General features: G+C 46.6%; 2 protein-coding genes across 5 annotated transcripts in view; both read left to right on the top strand.

The window, feature by feature from the left end:
* The window catches only part of pparg (peroxisome proliferator-activated receptor gamma), a 35,549-nt gene extending 29,483 nt beyond the window's left edge, over window positions 1-6,066 (top strand). For all 4 annotated transcript variants that reach the window (XM_008289922.1, XM_008289906.1, XM_008289896.1 and 1 more), the window contains exons 6-9: window positions 2,375-2,492; window positions 2,916-3,142; window positions 3,471-3,714; window positions 4,778-6,066. In XM_008289922.1, coding sequence (XP_008288144.1) covers window positions 2,375-2,492; window positions 2,916-3,142; window positions 3,471-3,714; window positions 4,778-5,025 — 837 coding nt within the window. In that variant the 3' untranslated portion in view covers window positions 5,026-6,066. The remainder of the gene's footprint in view (window positions 1-2,374; window positions 2,493-2,915; window positions 3,143-3,470; window positions 3,715-4,777) is intronic.
* A 7,624-nt stretch (window positions 6,067-13,690) lies between these two features.
* On the top strand, window positions 13,691-20,818 carry terf2ip (telomeric repeat binding factor 2, interacting protein). The gene is made up of 9 exons (XM_008289931.1): window positions 13,691-13,745; window positions 14,660-14,905; window positions 15,818-15,963; window positions 16,154-16,386; window positions 17,282-17,380; window positions 17,495-18,146; window positions 18,255-18,355; window positions 19,654-20,118; window positions 20,238-20,818. The coding sequence occupies exons 2-9, from the start codon at window positions 14,676-14,678 to the stop codon at window positions 20,457-20,459; spliced, it is 2,148 nt and encodes a 715-aa protein (XP_008288153.1). The 5' UTR covers window positions 13,691-13,745; window positions 14,660-14,675; the 3' UTR covers window positions 20,460-20,818.
* Window positions 20,819-21,400: the final 582 nt, after the last annotated feature.

The raw sequence follows: 21,400 nt of genomic DNA, 5'->3' as shown, positions 1-21,400 counted from the left end.
TTATTACTTTTTCCAGTTTCTAGTTATTTGAGGGACTGTTGTGAGTTTTTCCTTTTCTTTAATGGAAGGAGATGAAGACATGTGCAGGCTAATGCAGAACATCTAGTCAGTCAGTCAGTCAACTGTTCAAAGTCAGAGAGAGTTTTAGAGACTCTAGTTTGAATACTGGACAAACCCAGCAGGTAAAGCATCCAACTGCTGAGCGATTGGCTGAGAACGTTCTTCTTGCGTTATCTGTGGATTCCAGAAACACATCAGCCGTACCATCTGCTGTACATTTGCTGTACGTTCTGGTCTGAGCTGAGCTGTTGGACCAGTTGTTCTTGTCATTTTTGTTTCCACTATTAATCATATGCACAACAAAAAACCTGCAAGTTTCTGTAGGACTCCCGCTTTGGAAGCTTTTCTGGTGAAACAGTCGGATGATCCTGAACAAACCAGCAGTCTGTGGTTCTACCAGACAGATCACATGGAGGGCACAGAAACACTGTCCGACCACACAAATCAATACCAGCGTCACATGAAAGACGGGATTATTTCTGTTATCTGACAGAGTTTGAAGCCTCGGATGTCGGTGGTTCAGCTCTCAGTGGGCGTGTTAACATCGTCATGCCAGCATTGTCTTCCTGCCGCCGCTCTCAGGTTGGTTCAGATGAGGTCTTTTCAGGCTTTTATTGCTGCTCTGACATGAATAGTCGCCCGACTGGTTTCTGCGCGTCCTGGCTGTCAGAAAACGTCTCCGGTTACGGTGGTCAAGCGGTAAAAAGGACGACGAGGCCTCAGCAGTAATGGCTTCAGCATTCCTCCTCAGAACCAAAAAACGAATTGACTGAGACGTCTGGAGGTTCCTATCAGATGGATGTAGGAGATGTGTTGGCTGAGAAACAGTCAGAGCGTGAGATATAATCTGTGTTCTTGTGCTTTGGAGATATTAAACCTCAGTATTCTACAGAGACCTAATCAGCTGAAACCCAGGCAGCAGATACAGGAGGGGAAGCCTGATGATGAAAGGTTCGCTTTTGAGAAGAAAATCTGCATAAAAGCCGTCAGCGTGAAGATATTATCAGTGGTTTTAGTTTTTACTGTAACATCTGTTTCAGGTTATTCAAATAAATCTCTTCCCTTAAACTTCTAAGTAACTCTAATCTAGCGGTCGGACGTCGATCACCAGCAGCAGGTCGTTCCTTCAGACAAAGCCACCGCATGTGAACGCTGGTGTTAAACTGTTGGTGTGTTTCTCTCAGTTCAAGGCTGCAGCTCGTCTCTCCGTCGCTTGTTGTGACTGAGCGTCACGGCGATAGCGGCCGGCGGCTCCGGATCCTGGCGCTGTTTGAGGGAGTGCCAGGTTATTTACTCCTACAGCACGTTTACAGTCAGTGATTGTGGATCTGGTAGAATATTTATTCTCTCCGACATGCGAGGCCTTGATGTGGGCTGGTGGGTTCGACTCCTCCGGACCTCCTGTCAGAGCAGAACCAGCTTCATTCACTGTTATTATTCTGGGTTGTTGCAGTTATTTGCAGAATGAGGCTGTAGATGGGAGGAGTGTGTCTCTGCAGCAGATAGACTGTCTGTGAGTCGCTACGGGGAAAATAAACCCGACTTGCTCCCAGATCAGAGGACGTCTGGAGCTTCATCTGTTCTTAAACATCTGATTTGTGTTTCAGTGGTGATCTTCACACATAGCTTCTTCCATTTTCCCTCCCTGCTGTTCCTGCTGAATGCTGACGTGCTGCACAACACACTCAGATACCAAAGCATCACAGCAGCCTGAGTACAGCAGCAGGTCTGAGCGTCTTGAATGAAGTCGGGGTGTGTTTCTGTGCTCATGAATAGGACCTTTCATGTCCAGGAGAATGGTTCTTCCTCTGCTCTACGTATAAATGCTGTATGTGGACAAAGGCGTATATAAACAGGCAGAATAGGTACAAAACCTCCAGAACACACAGAATTCCACCTGCTGGCTGTTTGGTTCTCTCACACGGGAAGCGATTGTTGGCTTCATAACGTGTGGCCGCTGTAGCTCCCTGCAGGACTTTCCATTGTTTATGTTACGGCTGTGAAGAAGGCAGATTTATGTCTATGAATGGCAGCATTCATGCTTCAGGCCGGTGCATGCCTCGTGCCAGTGTTTCCCTGAGCAGTAAGCTGACTGAGTTAAGCTCGGTTTGGTGCTTGTGTCTGCCCCGGCCTGCAGCCAGCGCACAGATACCATGTTGACTCTGGCAGGCTGATGAATGAGCCGTGACCAAAGAGCACAGACAGTAAATGTGATTACATCTGGAGCTGGCATGTCCTCAGGAGACCTGTGAGGAGCTAACGTTTCTTTTTTCTTTCCTTTTGCTTTCTCCTGTCATTTTCCACTCGCCTCCAGCCTTTTGTCATCCATGACATGAAGTCTCTGGTGGAAGGAGAGCAGTTCATCAACTGCAGGCAGATACCTCTACAGGAGCACCAGCTGCAGACCTCCAGCATCGTGGACGCACACGCAGGTTGGTGGAGCTGCATCGCTGCAAAGTGTTGAGCTCTGGTCTGTGTTGTTGTCACGTGTGTCTGGTTATCAGCAGATTAGTTAGCTAGTTAGTCAGTTATTTACTAAGTGAACTCCTGAAACAACACGGAGAAAGGTTGTGATTAAGAAAACTAGAAGAGACGAAAGCAGCACTGATGTGCTTCAGAAATGATATAAACAAGCATCATTTTAATGCACGTTATCTGTTTGTATGATTACCACTGAAATGCGTTTATTCAGCTGCTTTACTCTGCAGCTGACAAACAGATAAAGTCGCTCATAAAGAAACTAGTTTATTTCTTATTTTTTACTTCTTCTTGTTTTTCCATCTCATGTTCACGTCTTCATTCAGTGGACGTCTGCTGTGTGCATTAACGATATTTCATCTCTTTTTTATTCACAGTCCACCTCCAGCACGCCTCTCACGCGGTTTCAGGGATCACAGCGGTCCACTCAGGGTCCGACTACGGCGTTCTGGGGATGACCAGCCTCAGCGGACAGGAACCGGCCAACGCCGTGGAGCTGCGCTTCTTCCACAGCTGTCAGTCACGCTCAGCGGAGGCGGTGAGAGAAGTGACGGAGTTTGCCAAGAGCATCCCAGGATTCATCAACCTGGATCTCAACGACCAGGTGAGTTACCGGCGTCATCGTTCTGACTCTCAGCTCTGTTTCTAGCTACATCATGTGGATGTCTGCTGGTCTTTAGGCCTCTGTGACAGCTAGCTGAACAGATTTGGATTCTGGACACATTTTTCAGACATCGAGCGTTTTTAATACGTCAGCTTTGGCTCTGAGACATGATGGTGATTATTTTACATCATTTCTTGACATTTACTGAGAAAAAGAAAAGAGCTGACAGTAATTCCAGGTCTTCATCAGATCAGGGCAGCAAACAAACCATTCATCATGTGTGATGAGGTCAGCTGAGGACCTGTTCACGTCTGTGCCCTTCTTCCAGGTCACTCTGCTGAAGTACGGCGTGATCGAGGTCCTGATCATCATGATGGCGCCGCTGATGAACAAAGACGGGACCCTGATCTCCTACGGACAGATTTTCATGACGCGAGAGTTCCTCAAGAGTCTCAGGAAACCTTTTGGTCAGATGATGGAGCCAAAGTTTGACTTTTCTGTCAAGTTCAACATGCTGGAGCTGGACGACAGCGACATGGCGCTGTTCCTGGCCGTCATCATCCTCAGTGGAGGTGATCATCCATCACAGGGATCTGTTTTTACTTTTATTGATAACCTAGTTGAGAAGATTGACATCATTCTGATGTCATCTGGTCTAGCCACAGTTTGCATAACGACGGGAAGTAGGGGAAAGAGCCGGTGCTGCTGTGATCTTTAACACCGACACGGTCATGCTCGTCTATAAACCGAAGTCATTGACCTCAGCGCTGGAGCTGAACGTCTCCTTACAGCTTCAGATTAAACACAGATAAACATGTTCCACAACATCTCCAGCAAGCGCTCCACCTGCTTCAAGAATTATCACCATCTATCACATCTTTAAGTATAACATCTGTGATCAGCCTGGTTTTTATTTCTACGTGTTTAATATGTTTATTGAACTCTTCAGGCTTTATTTAGATCAGCGTCGGTATAAACTGAAGAAAGCTGTTAACTGTCAGCCTTCAGCGTTAGACGCTCTATCTCCGGCCAGCCTTGACCCATTTATCAGGAGAGCCATGGGGCATGGTGGAGAGGAAGGCAGTGAGTCATGTTCACGAGGGGACAATAAACAGCCTCTTATGAGTCTGATGAGGTTCAATAACAGCAAAGTGACGAAGCTTTGACCCTCTGGAGCAGAGAAGACGAGAGCAGAGGTGAAGGAATCACCGTATTTCTCTTCTTTCCTCTAAAACGTATGACTTATGGTCCAGGTGGAAGCAGCGTCCACTTTATCTCTGACTAGTGAACAGATCTTAATGAGCTGGCCTCATATTGGTGATTAGCGTGTAGCTGCTTGATAAAAAGCTGAACTTAAGCATGATGAGGACTAAAATTAGCCACTCCAGTGAATTATTAACCTAAATGACTCAGATTATGGCTCCAGATGCAGATAAGCAGCTTTTGTAAATAGCTGTGATTCAACCATCAGTCGGGTCACGAGCGACGGTTCAGTTCGGTGCCGTTTCCTGATCTGACCTTTCATTCTGATGTAGGTTCTAAACATGTAGATCACCTCCTCGTGCTGTGTTATTGCAGCCCAGGTGTGTCGGTTCTGTTTCTGATTGGTCCTGCGTGTCTCTGTCTCCCGTCCAGACCGCCCAGGGCTGCTGAACGTGAAGCCCATCGAGCAGCTCCAGGAGACGGTGCTCCACTCGCTGGAGCTGCAGCTGAAGCTCAACCACCCGGACACTCTGCAGCTGTTTGCCAAGCTGCTGCAGAAGATGACGGACCTGCGTCAGATCGTCACCGACCACGTCCAATTCATCCAGCTGCTGAAGAAGTCCGAGGTGGACATGTGCTTACACCCGCTGCTGCAGGAGATCATGAAGGACTTGTATTAGAAGGCTTTGGGGAGCAGAGGACGAGAGCAGGAAGAGCAAAGAAAAAAGAAAAGACAGAGAAAATGAAGGTTTTCTTTTTGAAACCATGAGTTGATATGAAGCTCTGTGCTGCTTGTGAGGTGAAAACAAAAGACGTGGCCAGACGGGCTGGCTGACTGAAATAGAGAAAGAGATGGGGAGGAACAGGAAAAGAGAAATCAGGGAAATCAGAAGTAGAGAATGTGAGTGTTCGATCTTGTCTAGACAGCCTGCATGTGAATAAGTTGTGGTGCACAGTCATTCAGCCACTGCTGAGCCGGACGTTCTGCTCTGAGTCGGCTGCCAACCTAAATACGAAACTACCACCTATCGCAGCGACCCAGAGGAGGTCTGACTAACTGACAGAACGTTCAGCACAGCCGGCTTCAGTGCCTTCAGGAGAAACGTATTACTGTGAATATTCTGGCACAGCGAGTGTTGTTGATGTGCAGCTTATCTATACGTGGCGTTACAGCCGTGGCAGCAGCGTGTAGCTGCTTCAGTAGCGCCGCGACATGCACGATGGCATGAGCGCTGACACACTGAAACAGGGTGAAGGTGCTATCTCTTCTTTAATCAGCTTTATCCAAAAACAGAAATCCGATTATTGCCTGTAACATATTTTAGACACATGCAGAAACTGTGAGAAGGTGCAGAGCCAGCAGAAGCTCACCACCACTGACCTGTAAATGCCCTCCTGTGCCTTTGAGATTTGTTGTCGAGCTTCTCTTTGTGGAACGAATGCCGTTTTAAAGACATCCTGTTTGATATATTTTCACTTGTATTGTTGTTTTTGTGTGTGTTTGCTGAAGATGCCAGAAGCAGTTGGCTGCTCGGCTTTAGCTTTATTTCAAATTCTGAAAACCTGGTTGAGTGATGATTGTTGCTATGAAATGATTGTATCTGTGGACAGGTCTGATCCGTCTGATCCGTCAGGGAGGAGGTGCTGAGCAGACCCACTGGACACTGTTGAGGGAAAAGAAGAAGAAATTTGTTGTAAATAAAATATTTTCTAACTTTTTACTCGATGTCCGCCTCTTGCTTCGGGTCGAACTCGTTCCTGCACATACACCATCACAAACCATTTCCACATCGTCTGTTCCTTGAAGGCGTTCCAGTCCCTCCAGCTCTTGGAAATCTGTGTTACAGTCATTACATCAGCTGTCCTCAGCGCCTCTTAACCAACACACACCCTGCTGCAGTGATTGCGACATCTGAACTCTGCTGAACTGCGCCGGAAGACCAAAGTCTGTGGATGTGATCAGCGAGCGGGGAAGTGGTTTCGCTCTGTAGAGGTTCTTGTTGTTTTTGTGTGATTTTTATCTTCTTCTTTAGAAACGACTTCGGTTTGGCTCCGTTGTGTTTTAGATAGATTTAAAGACAGAACCTAAACGTTGGGACAGAGACAGCCGGGATCGCGTGCAACAACAAGGTCAGAGTCACAGTCGGACTCGGGACATCCAACTTTCACCCACTGCGCCGCCGGGTCATCTCGGCACGCCGCAGGTTCACCTGCAGACGCCGCTCAGCGCCGGGCTCTGCGCCAAGCAGCAGCTCCAACATGCAGAACACGATGACTTGTTGTTTTGCTCACAGCACTCAGGGTTCAGGTTTGTTCTCAGTGAAATCCACCACTGGGGTTAAATCCCACACATGGCGGTTCAGTGGACGATCTGGCATCAGGCAGAACAGCAGCCACGCTTCAGTGACGTCTGATTGATCTGCAGGTTGATGACTGATCGGGCTTCTTCTGATGCACCAACCACACTCACATCAGACGTCTGGAGGACCAGGAGTTGAAAAGCCTGAAGTTCTAAATCACACATAAGCTGTTCTGTCTTCCTGGGGAACCTGAGCAAACATCTGCGTCGGGTCATGACGGGACATCCCAGAGAAACCAAACACTTGTTTGGTTTTCTGCCCTGTTCAAGGATTCAAGGAACTTTTATTAGTCATGCTCACATTCACATATTTGTGGTATGAAATTTGTGCTCAGGTCTGTTTTCTTAAATAACAAGTACAACAAAACGAGCAAAACATAAGTAAACATACAACAATATAAGAGCAGTAAACAATACAAACATTAGAGCAGAAGAGCTTCAGTCAGTTGTGTTTAACACTAAATCCTGCCTTCAGTAGCTCACATGCATCATCCTCAGCTCAGATGAAAGACAGAGCGTTTGTCCAGACCGGTGAAACCTGATCGTGGCCTCATTCTGCTCCTCCGTCGCTGCCCTCACGCTCACTCTGCTCATGATTAGCAGGAATTAGAATAATTAACGAGAATCTTTTCATCGCTTCAACCGATCAGATGTGTTTGTGTCCGTTATTACCTCCAACAAAGACTAAAAATGCATCAGTCAGGATCATCACTAAGATCAAAATGATGCTTTTGAGGGTTTGTTCTTGGACCTTTGTAGGACTCTGAACAGTGGAAACGTTCACCAGCCTGACACACCGAATGCTGGCTCTCATTTAGCTCTGCTGTGGTCTCAGCCATCTGACCCAGCTCAGCTTGGTTTGTGTGTTTGTTGCTGAGAAAGTTTTCAGCTGTTTGTTGAGGGCGTGAAAATAAAACTATAGAAGCAGAGAGAGTAAAGTTAAAGACCAGAAAACCACATGAACACCAGAGCTGAGGAGAAACCAGGAACTGGGTGATGCCACCGTGACTGAGCCCTTCCTCACACACACACTCGTTACACCACCCTAACGACCAGCTCTGGGTGCAGTATTGATTTACACAAGTTAAATAGTCGTAGTCAGCCTGCAGCGCTGCACTCACTTCAGCCCTCAGCATCAGATGTTACAGCATGTCAGAACCAAAGTGTTCAGAAGTTAGAGAGCGTCGGGGTCAACAGAGGTTTCAGTGTTGGGGTGTGAGCAGAGGAGGGACGAAGCAAAGTACACGAGACACAGCAAGGATTTGTGTTGGATGATGGTTTATAATTACAGCTGATTACTTATCAGCTCGTAGCTGTTTGTTACCGGACAGAGATTTCACACACAAGACAACAGAAGGAATATCTAAATGATGAACTATGTTTATAGATCAAACAAGCCATTAATCAGTAAATTAACCACTCAGTATCACCATCCATCCATCATCTCCACACCTTAACCCTCACTAGGGTCATGGGGGGCGGAGCCTATCCCAGCTGACTCAGGGTGAAGGCAGGTTCACCTGGACAGGTAACCAGTCTATCACAGGGCTACACTTAGAGACAGACAACCAAGCACACTCACATTCACACCTACGGACAATTTACAATCACCAATTAACCTCAGCATGTTTCTGGACTGTGGGAGGAAGCCGGAGAACCCGGAGAGAACCCACACTGCACGGGGAGAACATGGAGACTCCACGCAGGAAGATCCCGGGTGTCCTCACCGGGACGCCAACCACCGACCTTCTAGCTGTGAGGCCACGGTGCTAACCACTGATCCACCTGCAGTCCCAGTATCATGATATCTAGCAGTGAAACAGTCACAGAGAAGAGGCCAGTTTTCTGCTTTGAGCGCTCTTACATTTTGTATTTTAAAAGCATTTTGCATATATATATATATATATAGGGTTAGGGTTATATATATATATGTAGCAAATTCAAAGCACTTGTTGGTGTCTGGTTCTAGACGGTGGGAACCAGCAGATCTGCTCTGTGGGTGAGTGAGCTGTGAAAGGGGGAAAGCCAGGCACATGTGCTGAGAGAATAGCCTGGAGGACGTGAGAAAGCAGCCGAGTGAAGGAGAAGCTTGGCCCCTAAAAATAAGCCTTTGAGTTGGCAGATGATGGAGGGGGCTTTCTGGCTCGGGGCCGGATGGTCCTCTGGATGCTTGATGATGATGGTAATTAAATGTGTTCTTTATGTCGAGTCAGCATATCCTCACTTTGTTGCGGCCGGTCTCTGCTGACCCGCCGCTGCCAAGATTCCTCAGCTAATCTGCCAAATAATTTTCAGAAAGTATATTTTTGCCGTTGTCTCTCCACACTTGGCCAAGTCCAAAGATAGCATTTATGATTAATACGAGGAAGTTTTGTTTGTGTTTGAGCTCCTTCAGAAACGGCAGCTTCGCTCCTCTTTTGTTTTTCTCCTTTTGTTTTAGCACCAGGGAGGAATTTCACTCCCACCCTGTGTGATACCTGATATGTGTGCGTCCTTGTCCGTGAGGCGATACACCTGCCACTGTCGGATGAATATAGCTCTCAAGACACCGTTTTGTTTAATCTGCTGTTTGCATAGAAAACACTTCAGGAATCTATGTTTGAGGCTGTTGGAGTTCCTGTGAGGGAAACACAGGCTGGAGCCAGTTATCAGCAGAGAGCTCCGATTCCTGTTGTAAACTCATTACTACAGTGACAGAGTGACGGCAGTAAAATGCATGGTTTGATATGTGTGCAGTCATTCTGTGTTTCACAACCAGGTTCATTTTTAAGGCAGCATTTTAACAGTAATTACACATTTTTCAAGCTTTAAAGAGAGATTTGGGTTATATGATTTGAACGTTACTGTAAACATTATAAATGTGGAAATCTCTATGAATCAGCCTCTCATCATGTCAGTGGACCAGCATTTTATTCTTATTACGTAATATAGAATAAAGTAAATACGTCCTCTGAGTGTGGCTTTGGACTCGATCAGTCACAGAAATCAGGAGCTTTATTTGGTGCTGATATAATAAATTCTCAGCAGCTGTTTGTATGATTCTCGTGCTTCATTGTGACGTCTGGTGTTCAGAGGTTCAGATGGTTTTATGTGTGTTTAATAAGGGTTTTTACAACATTTCCATCCTCCTCAGTGCGTGTTAACATCGTCTTGGCAGCGTTTTCTGTTTGTTTCTGTCACAACAGCCTGTGCAGGTGAAACCAGCCTTTTAGCTGAATCGGGCTCGTTTACATCATAATTACTGCGTGTTTAATGAATAAAGTACAAAGAAGTGACTCACAGGGACGTTGACGAAAAAGATTCTGTTGCAACGATGCAGAAACTCTTTCCTGATTCGCAGCGTCATCGTGCTTCCACCCACAAACATTTTTCAAACAGAGTGACTCGGGTCTTAAATGGCAGCTTTCATCACCTTTGTCAGGCGGATTTTTTCCAAGTGATTCATTCGGTTCAACTGGCTGTTCAACACCATTTATCTGCACCGGTGGAAAGTTGGTGCAATGTGGGGAAATCTGACCCGGTTCAGGCTGTTCTGTCACATGATGGGGTATTGCTAATGAGCACGCTGTCCTGTGTCGATCCGGATCAAGCAGAGACGGATACTAACACTGGTCACGTACAAATATGCCAGCTAGCATGTTCTGAACCATTATTCAACATTTTAAAATCCAAGTGTAAAGACAGCAGCCTGGAGGTGAAGTCTGACAGCACGTCTCTGGTGCTGGTGAGCTACAGTCTGTGGATCAGGGAGCTTCAGAGCTGATGGTCGGTGGGTTTGGACGCCGCCACATCGCACTGATCATCACAGCGTTGTCCAGGTTTCTGCTCTTACTGGTCATCACCTGTTTTTGTGGCTTCCTTTCTGTCGTTGAAGTTTAGAGCCGCCTCACAGAGCGCCCACTCTGGTAACTGGTCTTCTGCTGCTGGTCTTTCCCAGAAGAACTGTTCAAATGTCAGCTCGTCTCTGACACGCCTGTCAGTCGTTAGTTTCTCTGGAGCGGATCATGATTCTTACCCAAACCAATAAATTTAGCCATGAGATCAGATCTGCTGGAGGAAAGGACGGAGCTTCATGTTTCCCTCTCTGTCAGTTTCTGTGGTCATCGTCAATAACTTCACTGTCAGAAGTCTGAAGCCTCACGGTGGTTCGGAGGTACAGGGTCGCTTCAGTCTGGAGCTGGATGGTTTTCAACAGGAAGGATCCCAGCCTGTCACGGACAAGGCAGAACCAAGTCCAAATCCGTCTTCTGAGAAACTTGTCCTGAGTCTCAGAAGAGGTTTGTGTTTATTAGCCAAAGGACTCATTAAAGCAGGTTTCTGTATAAAGAGTGTGTTTTACTCATTTTCTTTCTCTTGGCTGAAGCTGCCCCGTGACCCCAGTGAGGACTGAGCGGTGTATAGATGGTGGATGGATGGTTGGAGCTGTTTCTAGATGGTGGTTCTGTAAACAAGCCCTTGGACTGAGGACAGCTGACCAGATCAGACTGGACATGACTGGAGATCCTGTTTGACTGGCAGCCGCTGGCTTCAGGAAACTGGTGCGATACCTCCCTCTGCTGACTGGAAACCACTGGTGAGCCTCACAGCGGGGGAGTTTCCTCAGCCGGAGCTGAACCGAGCCGGGCTGTGTCACGCTGCGGTGACCGGGCCACACATCCTCTCTGCTGAGTCTGAGGAAAAAAGCTTCCCTGATATCAACACTGCAGATCAGCCCTCGGCGTGATAATGAGTCAGGAATGAGCCGACTGGTTCGGGTCAAGGATGGAGAGCAATCAGCTCCAAGGAGTGAATATCTTCTCATCTCGTTAATTATTACAGATTGTCTACAAACACTCAGTGCCTGGAGGAGCTGCTGGGCCTGAAGGCTGCTGTATTGTTTCAGCTGCTTGAGCTGAAGAGGGAGAGGAACAATAGAGCCAATAACAATAATGTAGCTGTCAGAGCTGTGAGGGAGGCGAGGTCAGCGAGGCGACAGTAAACAGGCCAGCCCAATTCCTTCCCATGGCCTCCTGGCTCTGCTGAATGAAGGCTACGTCAAGCTAAAGCTGTACGCTAGCTTCATAGAGTCTGTCAGGAACGCTGATGAGACGTGATGTTGATCCCACTGAGGTGTTACAGCAGAACTGTAGTCTGTATGGGATCGAAGCCAAATGAATTCAGCATTAACATGCCTGTGTTTTAGTATGAGGACACATCGAAGGAAATAAAACACAAACACATAAAATAAAACACATCCACAAGAAACATCCTCTTAAAGGAGAAGGAGATCATCTACATGTCTCCCTCTGCTCATGTGCCCGACTTTGTCCAGCGTCAGGATGTTTAACGCCACGTTATGTCAGCTTTTGGTTTAATCAGTTTGTTTGTTAGAGGAACGGATGCGGGATCGATTTATGCTTATATCAGAGAACACATTCGGTTCTCTAGCCAGCTCATCAGAACACGTCCAAGCTCCTTCTTTAATCTTCAGTCTGAACCACACGAGGGGAAAGTTTTAAAAAGTAACATGACTTTTGAATTGAGGAAGAATATGAGGAAACGCAGACTTCTGTGGTCAGAGCTGTGGTCGGCTTTTCCAGACTGCGCTGCAGAAACAGTGCATGCATGTCATCAGGTTTGTGCTTCGACTTCAGCTTCTTCACAAACCAAACATGACGTTCCCTCACCGCTGGACATGCTCGCTTTATATTCTATAATGAGACGTGTTTTTACTGCTCGCTGCCAGTTTTATAACGAGGTGCTGAAGTCAGAGCTGCAGCTATCCGTCTTACCTGTCAGCACCTGTCTCAGGGGGACAGTGGACCGGTCAGCAGTAGTGTCCTCTCAGAGCTGACAGGGTTCATGTGAACACCACCAGGCCTCTGACTGTGTGGTCCTGACCCTGTCATCATCTATATCACGTGGAAAACAATATTTGTGCACATATTACCGGTCATCATGTGTCTGGAACATGTAAACATGATCAGCCCACATGAGACAACGTCCTTTATCTTCACTGCTCCCCTTTGGTGAAGTCTTTTGGTGCTTCTGGAGCTTTACTAATATTGTGTGAGTTTGTTGCTTCAGTGGACGGCACTTAGACTTTTTTTGGTTTTTAAAGACATTTAATCTCTCATTCAGGAGGCTTCACCACTTCTGAAGACAGACAGAATAAAAGATAAACAGATAGAATAAAATGCAGATAACTGACAACACACAGACATGTTAAGGCGAGTTTACAGCGAGGTGGAGGGCATCTGGAAGAACAGTGAAGAAAATGTTAGCCTTTCAAAATGATCTTTTTTTTTTTCTTTAAATCAGACAAACAAGAAAAAGCCTGACCATTTCAACATGTTGCTGTGTGGACTTTATTCTGAAGCAAACCTTTTCTCTCTTTTTCACTTCTTTGTTTTCCTTCATTAATAAATTGATTAAAAAGATTTAAATGCATCCACTAGTTTTAAAAGATTCAGTACACTTATGTGATATTCTTCAGCATAAATCTGATGTATTTGTAGGATTTTACTTTATTTCTGTTCTCTCTCCGACACAGTCAGAGGAAACAATGCACATTTTACTGGACTGCATTTATCTGACAGCTTTAGTTACAGATGAAGATAAATACTAGAAAATAAATGATGAGGTAGTGAAGTATATAAAGTGATTTTAACTAGACCCTCCCTAACCAGCCATCCATATTCATTATTATTATTATTGTTATTATTATTATTATTATTATTATTATTATTATTATTATTATTATTATTATTATTATTTCGCTTTGCTTTTGTTGAGCTTTTACTTGTAACGGAGTATTTTTACAGTTTAGTATTTCTACTGTCACTTCAGTGAAGTACCTTGTTCACTACTAGTATTAGCACTAAACCAAGTTAACGCCATTAAAAACACACACATCGATGCAGTCCAGCTGTGACCAGCAGGGGGCGGTGATGCGACGGTAACCAGGTGAGATTCGCCGAGGAAGAAAAGACCCGGAAGTAGGCTTTGTTTTGGTTTTTGTCGGGGCGGGAAAGCGCATGTAGGAAGTCTACAAGCTGCATGGTGAGCTTCAGGCCCAGATTATAACCTAAGTTTAGCTTTTATTTATTATCTACAGACTAGTCAGGCCGCAGGACGCTCCTCAGGCTGCCGTTATGTGCTAAAGCTAAGCTAACAGTGCTAGCCACACAAAGCTAACGGTGCTGTTACTGGTCGATGCCTGTCAGCTGCTCAGGAAGAAGATGAAGATGTGACTAAACGTTGTGTTCAGTTTCTTCTGGCCACTAGTTGCTCACTTACGTCGGTTCTGTGCTGGATATGGATGCTGGTGCTGTAGGCCCAAACATTAAACATGTTGAAAACACGCCACAGCAGCTACAGATGGTTGAGCTGTTACCGACTGTGCTAAAGTGCTAAGCTAACTATTAGAGCTGCTCTCAGGTGAAGCATTTAAAAGTCTGCTGGATGATGGTTTTAACAGTTTTAACTAATATCAGGATTTACTGTCGTCCTCCTGCAACAGGCTGCTCTACTGGTGGTGGTTCTAAGATCAGAAATCAGCAGCTGAGGGATTAATTATCAGTAATTATCTGCTTTGACTATTAAAAGTTGGAAAATATAGAGAAATGCAGTCAATATCTGGTCAACCAGCAGTCCACAGTACAAGGCTAGAGTTCATAAAAGGTAAAAATGTGTGCAGGTGGAACCATCAGATGTTTGTTCATTTATTCAATCAGCTGATTGTTTTATTTGTTGGTCAGCTGATTTACCAGCTGTTTACATACAGGGTTGGTTAGCATGCAGCGAGCCGCGGTCCGGACTGGAGTTTACTGTGTGTTTACTGTTGAGGCCATGTCATTAGTGGCAGGAGTGCTGTGTCCTGTAAGCTTTAGGTGCTGCTGCTTCAGTCTTTGTGCCTCATAACGTGTTTTTAACTTGTTCATATAAACCCTGTGTGTCTGGATCTGTTCCTCCAGGTCAGATCTCCTCATCATGCCGTCCAAACAACAGAAGGTGGTCCAACCTGCCTTTTCCCCGGTTCTCTTCATGACGGTGGACGGCGAGCCCATGTCCTTCTTCATGCGACCGGGTCCCGTCAAACGGCAGCTCCAGCCGCTCATCACAGCCGGAGGAGGAACTCTGTGCAACGTCCAGCAGCCGGGAGTGATCCTGCTGATCGAACCCGAGGAGAGGAGCTCTATTCCTGAATCCTCTTCTCACTGGTAGGGCTGGACTGGGACGCTGTTAGCTTCAGTTAAAGGAATGTGATTAATTCAGTCAGTATGAGAAAACTGCACCAACTAAAGGCTTGTGTTTGGTGGCGTTAGATTCGTCTCAACCCGTTTATCATTCATGTATTGAGGTGAAGTCGATGTACACCCCAGGAAGCTCTGGAGCTCACCGTAAAGAGGCAGACACACTCGGACAGTTGAGCCTGTCACTTTTCATCTACAGTTGAAACCAGAAGTTTACATATACTGTAAAATACATCCACAGGTGTGCCTCCAGGTAACTCAGATGTCATCAGTTAACCAATCAGAAGCTTCCAAAGCCATGACATCATCATCTGGGCTTTCCCAGATAGTCTGAAGGATCTTAGTGGATGTAAACTTCTGACATTCTCTCTCTCATTGTTCTGGTGTTTATCAGATAGAACTAATGCTGGTGATCCTGACTGAGCTGAAACTGGAAACGTTTTTTCTGATTTAATGTCAGACAGTGAGAATAAAAGGTTTTATGTCTTTTTATATGGTGGATGTGAACTCCTGGTTTCAGTTATTCGTGTGAGGACACCAGTAACGTTTTCCTGTGATCTTGGTGGTTGCTTCATGTTTCACCTCAGTCTCACTGCTTCTGAACAGAACCCTTTTCCTGCATGGCTAAGATGCAGTTAGACCTTCAAAGAACAGTTTGTGGGATTCTTTGTCATGTCCTGTAGCTGACTTTATGATTCGCTCTGTCATCGACTCAAGTGAAATATTAAAAACCCTGAAACCCTTCAGTTCTGTCTCTTCTGCTTTAACTCTATGAAGTGCTGTGTCGTCTTTCTAGTGATATGTTTCTAGTTGTAGCTCAGTATGCTGAAGCAGATCCTGTGTATATACGAGACTACGGTCCGTTTCTTTGTGCTCCAGGTACGTGTCCACCCAGTACATTCATGACTGTATTGAGAAGAACGAACAGCTGAGTTCAGAGGACTACAGGCTGAATCCTGGAGTCGTTCAGAGAAGCTCTGCTAGACTCAACAGGAGCAAGGAAAGCTCACCTGGACTCTCAGCAGGTGAGATGTAAACACCAGCCATCGCATTGAAGTTTGATGTTGATTCTGTGTTCACATTAGTAACCCACTCAGGCAAAGTGGAATGAGTCCACTGCATTTTTATTACCTCAGTCTTTATGTTCAAATGAGGAATTGGTTTAAATGCGGTCGGTAGTTAATCCACATGTGTGTCTACGTTCACTGTAATCAGGCAGGCTGGCCTACAGCCCTGAAGATGATGCGGCCATTTTGAAATATGTCAGCAGTCACAAGGCGGAGACTGGAGGGAACCGGCTCTGGCAGCAGATGGAGAAGCAGCATGTGACCAACCACAGCTGGCAGTCGATGAAGTACCGCTACAAAGTCCTGGCTAAGACACAGCCGGTGGCGGTGGCCTTGGAAACTAAAGAAGAAGACAACAAGGCAGCGGAGGAAAGGACGGAGGTGAGTAACTACAGGGACAGCATCACCAGTTCTGTGTCATGTGTTCTTCTGTGTCTCTTCAAAATGTCCACAAGTGATGCAGGTTTCAGTACAACGTGGTTTAATCCAGATCTACGTGGTTCCACACCCACTGCTTTGTTTAATGTCCAAATTAAGTCATTTTAATTCATTGTGTTTGCAGAGGGATGAGAGCGAAATGCTAGAATAAGAGATGAACTCTCAGCAGTCTGTTGTGTCATGAGCCGGTTAGGAAGCTCTTTATCTCCACTGGGTTTCATTTGGAGTTGAGCTTTATTTACTGTCAGTGGACCAACAAAGCAGCCGCTGTGTCCAACAAAAGCGAGCTCAAGACTTGACCAGTGAGTGAACGAATCAAACAGCAGAGCCGACGGCAGCAGGCTGCTACACGCCTGTAGGAGCTACCAGGGCGTAGAGGAGGACCTGGTTCTGATGACAGAAGAACTCTGCAGCAGATGTTTCCACAAACTTCTTTTTTTGAATTTTATTTATTTATTCATGTATTCATTCTATTTTGTTTCATTCATTTGTTTTGAATGCTTGCTTACTACTGAGTTAATACTGCTGGAGCTGATGGAGGGAAAAGAAAAGTGAACAGTTTACAGAAGTGAGAAGGAGAGTGAGAGGAAACCAAAGATACCACCATCTATAGACTGTACTGACACTCAGCAGAAAACATCTGACGGAGCTGATGATCATCCAGAGCACCTGTAAGAGATGAACAGCTTTTAACAGCTTCAGACGTCCCAGGCTACCACTGGGTGGCGCCGATGTTTCAGGCACCATTACAACCATAAAGCCTTAATGCCAGATGCACTACTTTGGAATTGCTCATCTGTAGCACACATGAAGCGTCGTCTCATCTGTCTGCCTTCAGGTGGAAGAAAATCAAGACGGAGATGTTGGAAAACGTTCCTGTGAGAAGGTCGTGGTTCCTCCTCCTCAGACACATTCAGCAGATCCAGACCTGACACAGGTACAGTGTTATCAGGAGATGCTGCATGGAGGTGTGTTGGTCGGTGGTGTGAGTACATGATGTTTGTACGTGAATGAATGAATAATTCAGCTGAGCAGTTTGTTGTCCCCACAGATAGAAGTCCGGTCCGAAGCAGCTGAAAGCAGAGCAGAGAAGGTAGACGCTGAGACGCTGAGCTCTGTCCTGGACGAGGAGCAGCATCAGCAGCCAGATGAACAACCAGCTGAAAGCTTACAGGCACAAACTGGAGAAGCTGAAGCGTCTGACCCGTCCCAGGCCGAGGGGCTTGGTCCAGACCTCCTGACGGTTTCCCAGGTCATTGCAGCCGACACCACAGAACCAGAAGGAGATGGACCTCAAACAACCGCCTCCCCACAGAAGCAGAGTCTGTCAGAGGAGTCTCAACCAGCTCAGCCTGAGTCCACACCCGAAGCTTCATCTTCAAAAAAGCTGAAGGAGAAGCAGAAGGCCTCTCCCCAGCTGGACCAGCCACCCCGTCGAATCACACGCCGGCAGCTGGAGCTGGAGGCCTGGTTATCCCCCCAGCCTTATGCAAAGAAGCTCAGGTCCTCATCGAGTCCTGCTGAGCGACCCACATCGTCTCCACAGCGCGTGAAGAAAACCAAGTCAGCAGTAAAGTCTGTTCTCCAGACAGACTCGACTCCAGACCAGCCGCCTCCTAAGAGAGCCAGAGGACAGAGCGTGGAGGCCGAGAGTCAGCCGGAGCGGGTCGGAGAGGCTGCAGCCTCTGGAGCAGCAGCAGCAGGTCTGTTCTGCTAGTGTGGGAAACACAAACAGCCTGTAGAGCGTTAGCTGCTTCCCCAACACGGTGAAGGCTTCTGTCAGTCAGGCTGACCTTCTGCTCTGCTTTCAGATGAATTCAACCCAGTGCCTCAGAAAGAAGAGAAGAAGAAAGAGAAGAGGAAACTGGGAATTCTGGAGCTGGCAACAAAGGAGTTTGAAGATGAGAGCGAGGTAGGACACTGATGTCGGTACATCTGACAGATTCACGATGATCCAAGTCCTCTAACAGCAGGAAGGTGTCCTTTAACGTCCGTGACAACAGAACACTCAGTTTGATGTTCTTGACTGGCTGCTGTGCGACAGCAGCTACAGTCGTGACTCGGTAATCTGACCCTTAACTAACCTAAACCTTGTTATCTGACAGGTTTATATAAAAAAATAAATTATGTCCTTTGGGCGTTTGCCTTTATTATCAGAGCAGTGAGAGAGACAGGAAAGGGGGAGAAGAATGGGGAAAGACCTGCAGCGAATGGCCGTGGTTGGTCCCACGACTGCTGCATCGGGGCTCCTGTTTGTGGATCGCCGTCTGATCCGGTTGAGCCACCGGGGCGCCAAACAAACAGAACCCATAAAAACAGCCTGAACATAGCGACAGCCTTGGATTCTGACTCCGACATGACGGCGTATTGTCTGACTGAACAATCCCACAGATTTACTACCTTTGATGTCAACCGACGGGCCCGTGCACACCGACCCGTTAGCTGTTACACCAGCGATGCTCAGTGTTCTGACACTGGTCCCACTCAGTGAGGGAGTCTGACCAACTAGTTAAGACGGTTAGTTAACAGCTCTGCATGTGTGGAACACAGGAAGGTTTGGTGCTCTGAAGGTCTTAGAACAGGGGTGTCCAGTCCTGGTCCTGGAGGGCCACAGTCCTGCATGTTTTAGGTGTTTCCAACACACTTGATTCAAATGATCAGCTCATCATCTAGTAGAAGCCTGATAGCCATCCTGATCATTTGAATCAGGTGTGTTGGACGAGGGGAACATCTAGAACATGCAGGACTGTGGCCCTCCAGGACCAGGACTGGACACCCCTACTATAGACTAATGGCTTCGATGCTGTTGCAGCCAGACATCATTACGAAGTCCCAGACCACGTGGTGCACCGTCATGGAGCGACTGATGTAGAGTCTTGTATTTAGTTTCATATAAATCAGAACAGCATCACACACGTAGTTCATTATAACAACTATGAACAATAATTAACTAACGAGCCTTCCAGCATCAAGCCCTCCTCGTGTCTGGACCTCCGTCTGGACAATCCGACAGCCTTGATATCCGACATAGAAGAAGGTTTTACATTGATAAAAGGTTTTTTACGGATATTTATTACGCTGTGAGATGACTTGTTGTTGTAAATATGCGCTATATAAATAAAGTTGAATTAAATTTGGTGTCGGATCATCCAGTCACGGCTGGACTATCACAGGTAAACGTGTGACTGGCTGCTCTGTGATGTTTCCTAGTCTGATGAAGCTCCAGACCTCCCTGATGAGACAGCAGCCACATCCACAGAACCTTCAGAACCAGCTGCACATCCTGCTTCCACACAGTCCGAAGCTGGACCTGGACCTGGACCAGATCCTGCTTCCACACAGTCCGAAGCTGGACCTGGACCTGGACCCAGCCTCCAGGGGGACGTGCAGGAGGCTCACGCGTCCAGTACCAGCCCTGCAGCAGAGACAGGCTGCCCTGGACCTGCAGCCGCCGGGCCTGCTGCTGCTCCTGAGGCTGTCGGCGCCGCGTCCAACGCCCACCTGTTCATCTTTGACAGTGAATCTCAGGAGGAAGACTCTCAGTCCGTTGTTGGTGACCGTCCAGCTGCTGCGTCCAACCCGACCGCGGACAAAGACGCTGCGTTTTCTCTGACTCAGGTCCAGTTAGAGGAGGACAAGCAGCTCATCAGAGAGCTGATGAACCGGACCGACCAGGTGGGTGGTACTGCTCTTCTCTAGCAGCTGCTGGTCTTCATTGTCCTGCTGTGTTTCTTTTGTTCTTGGTTCTGTTCTTTTGTCTCGTTCATGTCTCTGTTTCTCTGTTTTCCATCCAGGACTTGGCTGCTGTGACTAAAGCCTTGCTGAAGACCAGTGGAGACGTCACAGCTGCTCTGGACCTGCTTCTGAATCCCTCCTCCGTTTCTGGACCTTTGTGGACTCGCTGTGACGACAAGCTTTTGCTGTCCGCTGATCCTGCTGTCCGCCAGCAGCTGCAGGAGAAATACGGTGAGGAGCCCGTGGCCAAAAGAGTCCTGTTTCTGGAGGTGGAGGGATGAGACGGGATGAGACGGGATGAGACGGGAGGAAGGCGCCGACAGACAGAACATGATGTTCATCCATCCTCAGTGCTGTGGGATCAGCTGGTGTTCAGGAGGGTTGGTTTATAAATACTGCTCATTCTGTTTCAGTAGTTTTAAAAAGCCGTTTTAAACGTTTGCAGACAGAGAAACTCTTATTTTTTAACATGTCGTGTAGATTGTTCCATGATGTAGATTTTTGTTTGCAGACAAAATCTTTTAATTCATCTTCATAGTAAAAACTTCATTTTATGTGTCATGTGTTTTTTTTATTGTCATTTATGTTTCCCTGATATTGTGTAATAAATTTTAAGGCCATTGATGACCTCGTGGTTTTATCCTGTGTTTTTCTCTGTTTTCTTTATTCAACAGATTATGTTGGAAAAGATAAAAAACGAGTAACCAGGAGTTTACATCCACATAAAAGACATAAAACCGTTGTTTCTCTAAATAAAGTCGGTGATCCTGACTGAGCTGAAACAGGAAACGTTTAGTCTGACTTCATGTCAGACAGTAAGAAAGAAAAGGTTTCATGTCTTTTTACACAAAGTGGACGTAACTCCTGGTTTCAGCTGCAGATGTTTAAAAGCATCTGTTAACATCAGAGCTGCAGCTGTGTGTGGCTCACATCAGACCACACACACTCTACGTGTACACACACACACACACTCTACGTGTACACACACACACACACACTCTATATGTACACACATACACACTATATGTATACACACATACACACTCTATATGTACACACACACACACACACACACTCTATGTGTACACACACACACTCTACATGTACACACACACACACTCTATATGCACACACACACACACTCTCTACATGTACACACACACACACACACACACACACACTATATGTACACACACACACACACTCTGAAGCCACTCGGTAA

Source organism: Stegastes partitus, unplaced genomic scaffold, assembly GCF_000690725.1.
Source record: "Stegastes partitus isolate 25-593 unplaced genomic scaffold, Stegastes_partitus-1.0.2 Scaffold14, whole genome shotgun sequence".
NCBI lineage: Eukaryota > Metazoa > Chordata > Actinopteri > Pomacentridae > Stegastes > Stegastes partitus.
The sequence above is the reverse complement of the archived record's forward strand: the minus strand, read 5'-3'. Positions and strand labels throughout refer to the sequence as shown.

What these genes read in the sequence shown, in the direction of transcription:
- terf2ip (XM_008289931.1), top strand. Translation starts at nt 14,676, where the DNA reads ATGCCGTCCAAACAACAGAAGGTGGTCCAACCTGCCTTTTCCCCGGTT. An exon ending in CCTGAATCCTCTTCTCACTG is followed by an intron (nt 14,906 to 15,817) that starts GTAGGGCTGGAC and finishes TTTGTGCTCCAG; the next exon opens with GTACGTGTCCACCCAGTACA. An exon ending in CTCTGGAGCAGCAGCAGCAG is followed by an intron (nt 18,147 to 18,254) that starts GTCTGTTCTGCT and finishes CTCTGCTTTCAG; the next exon opens with ATGAATTCAACCCAGTGCCT.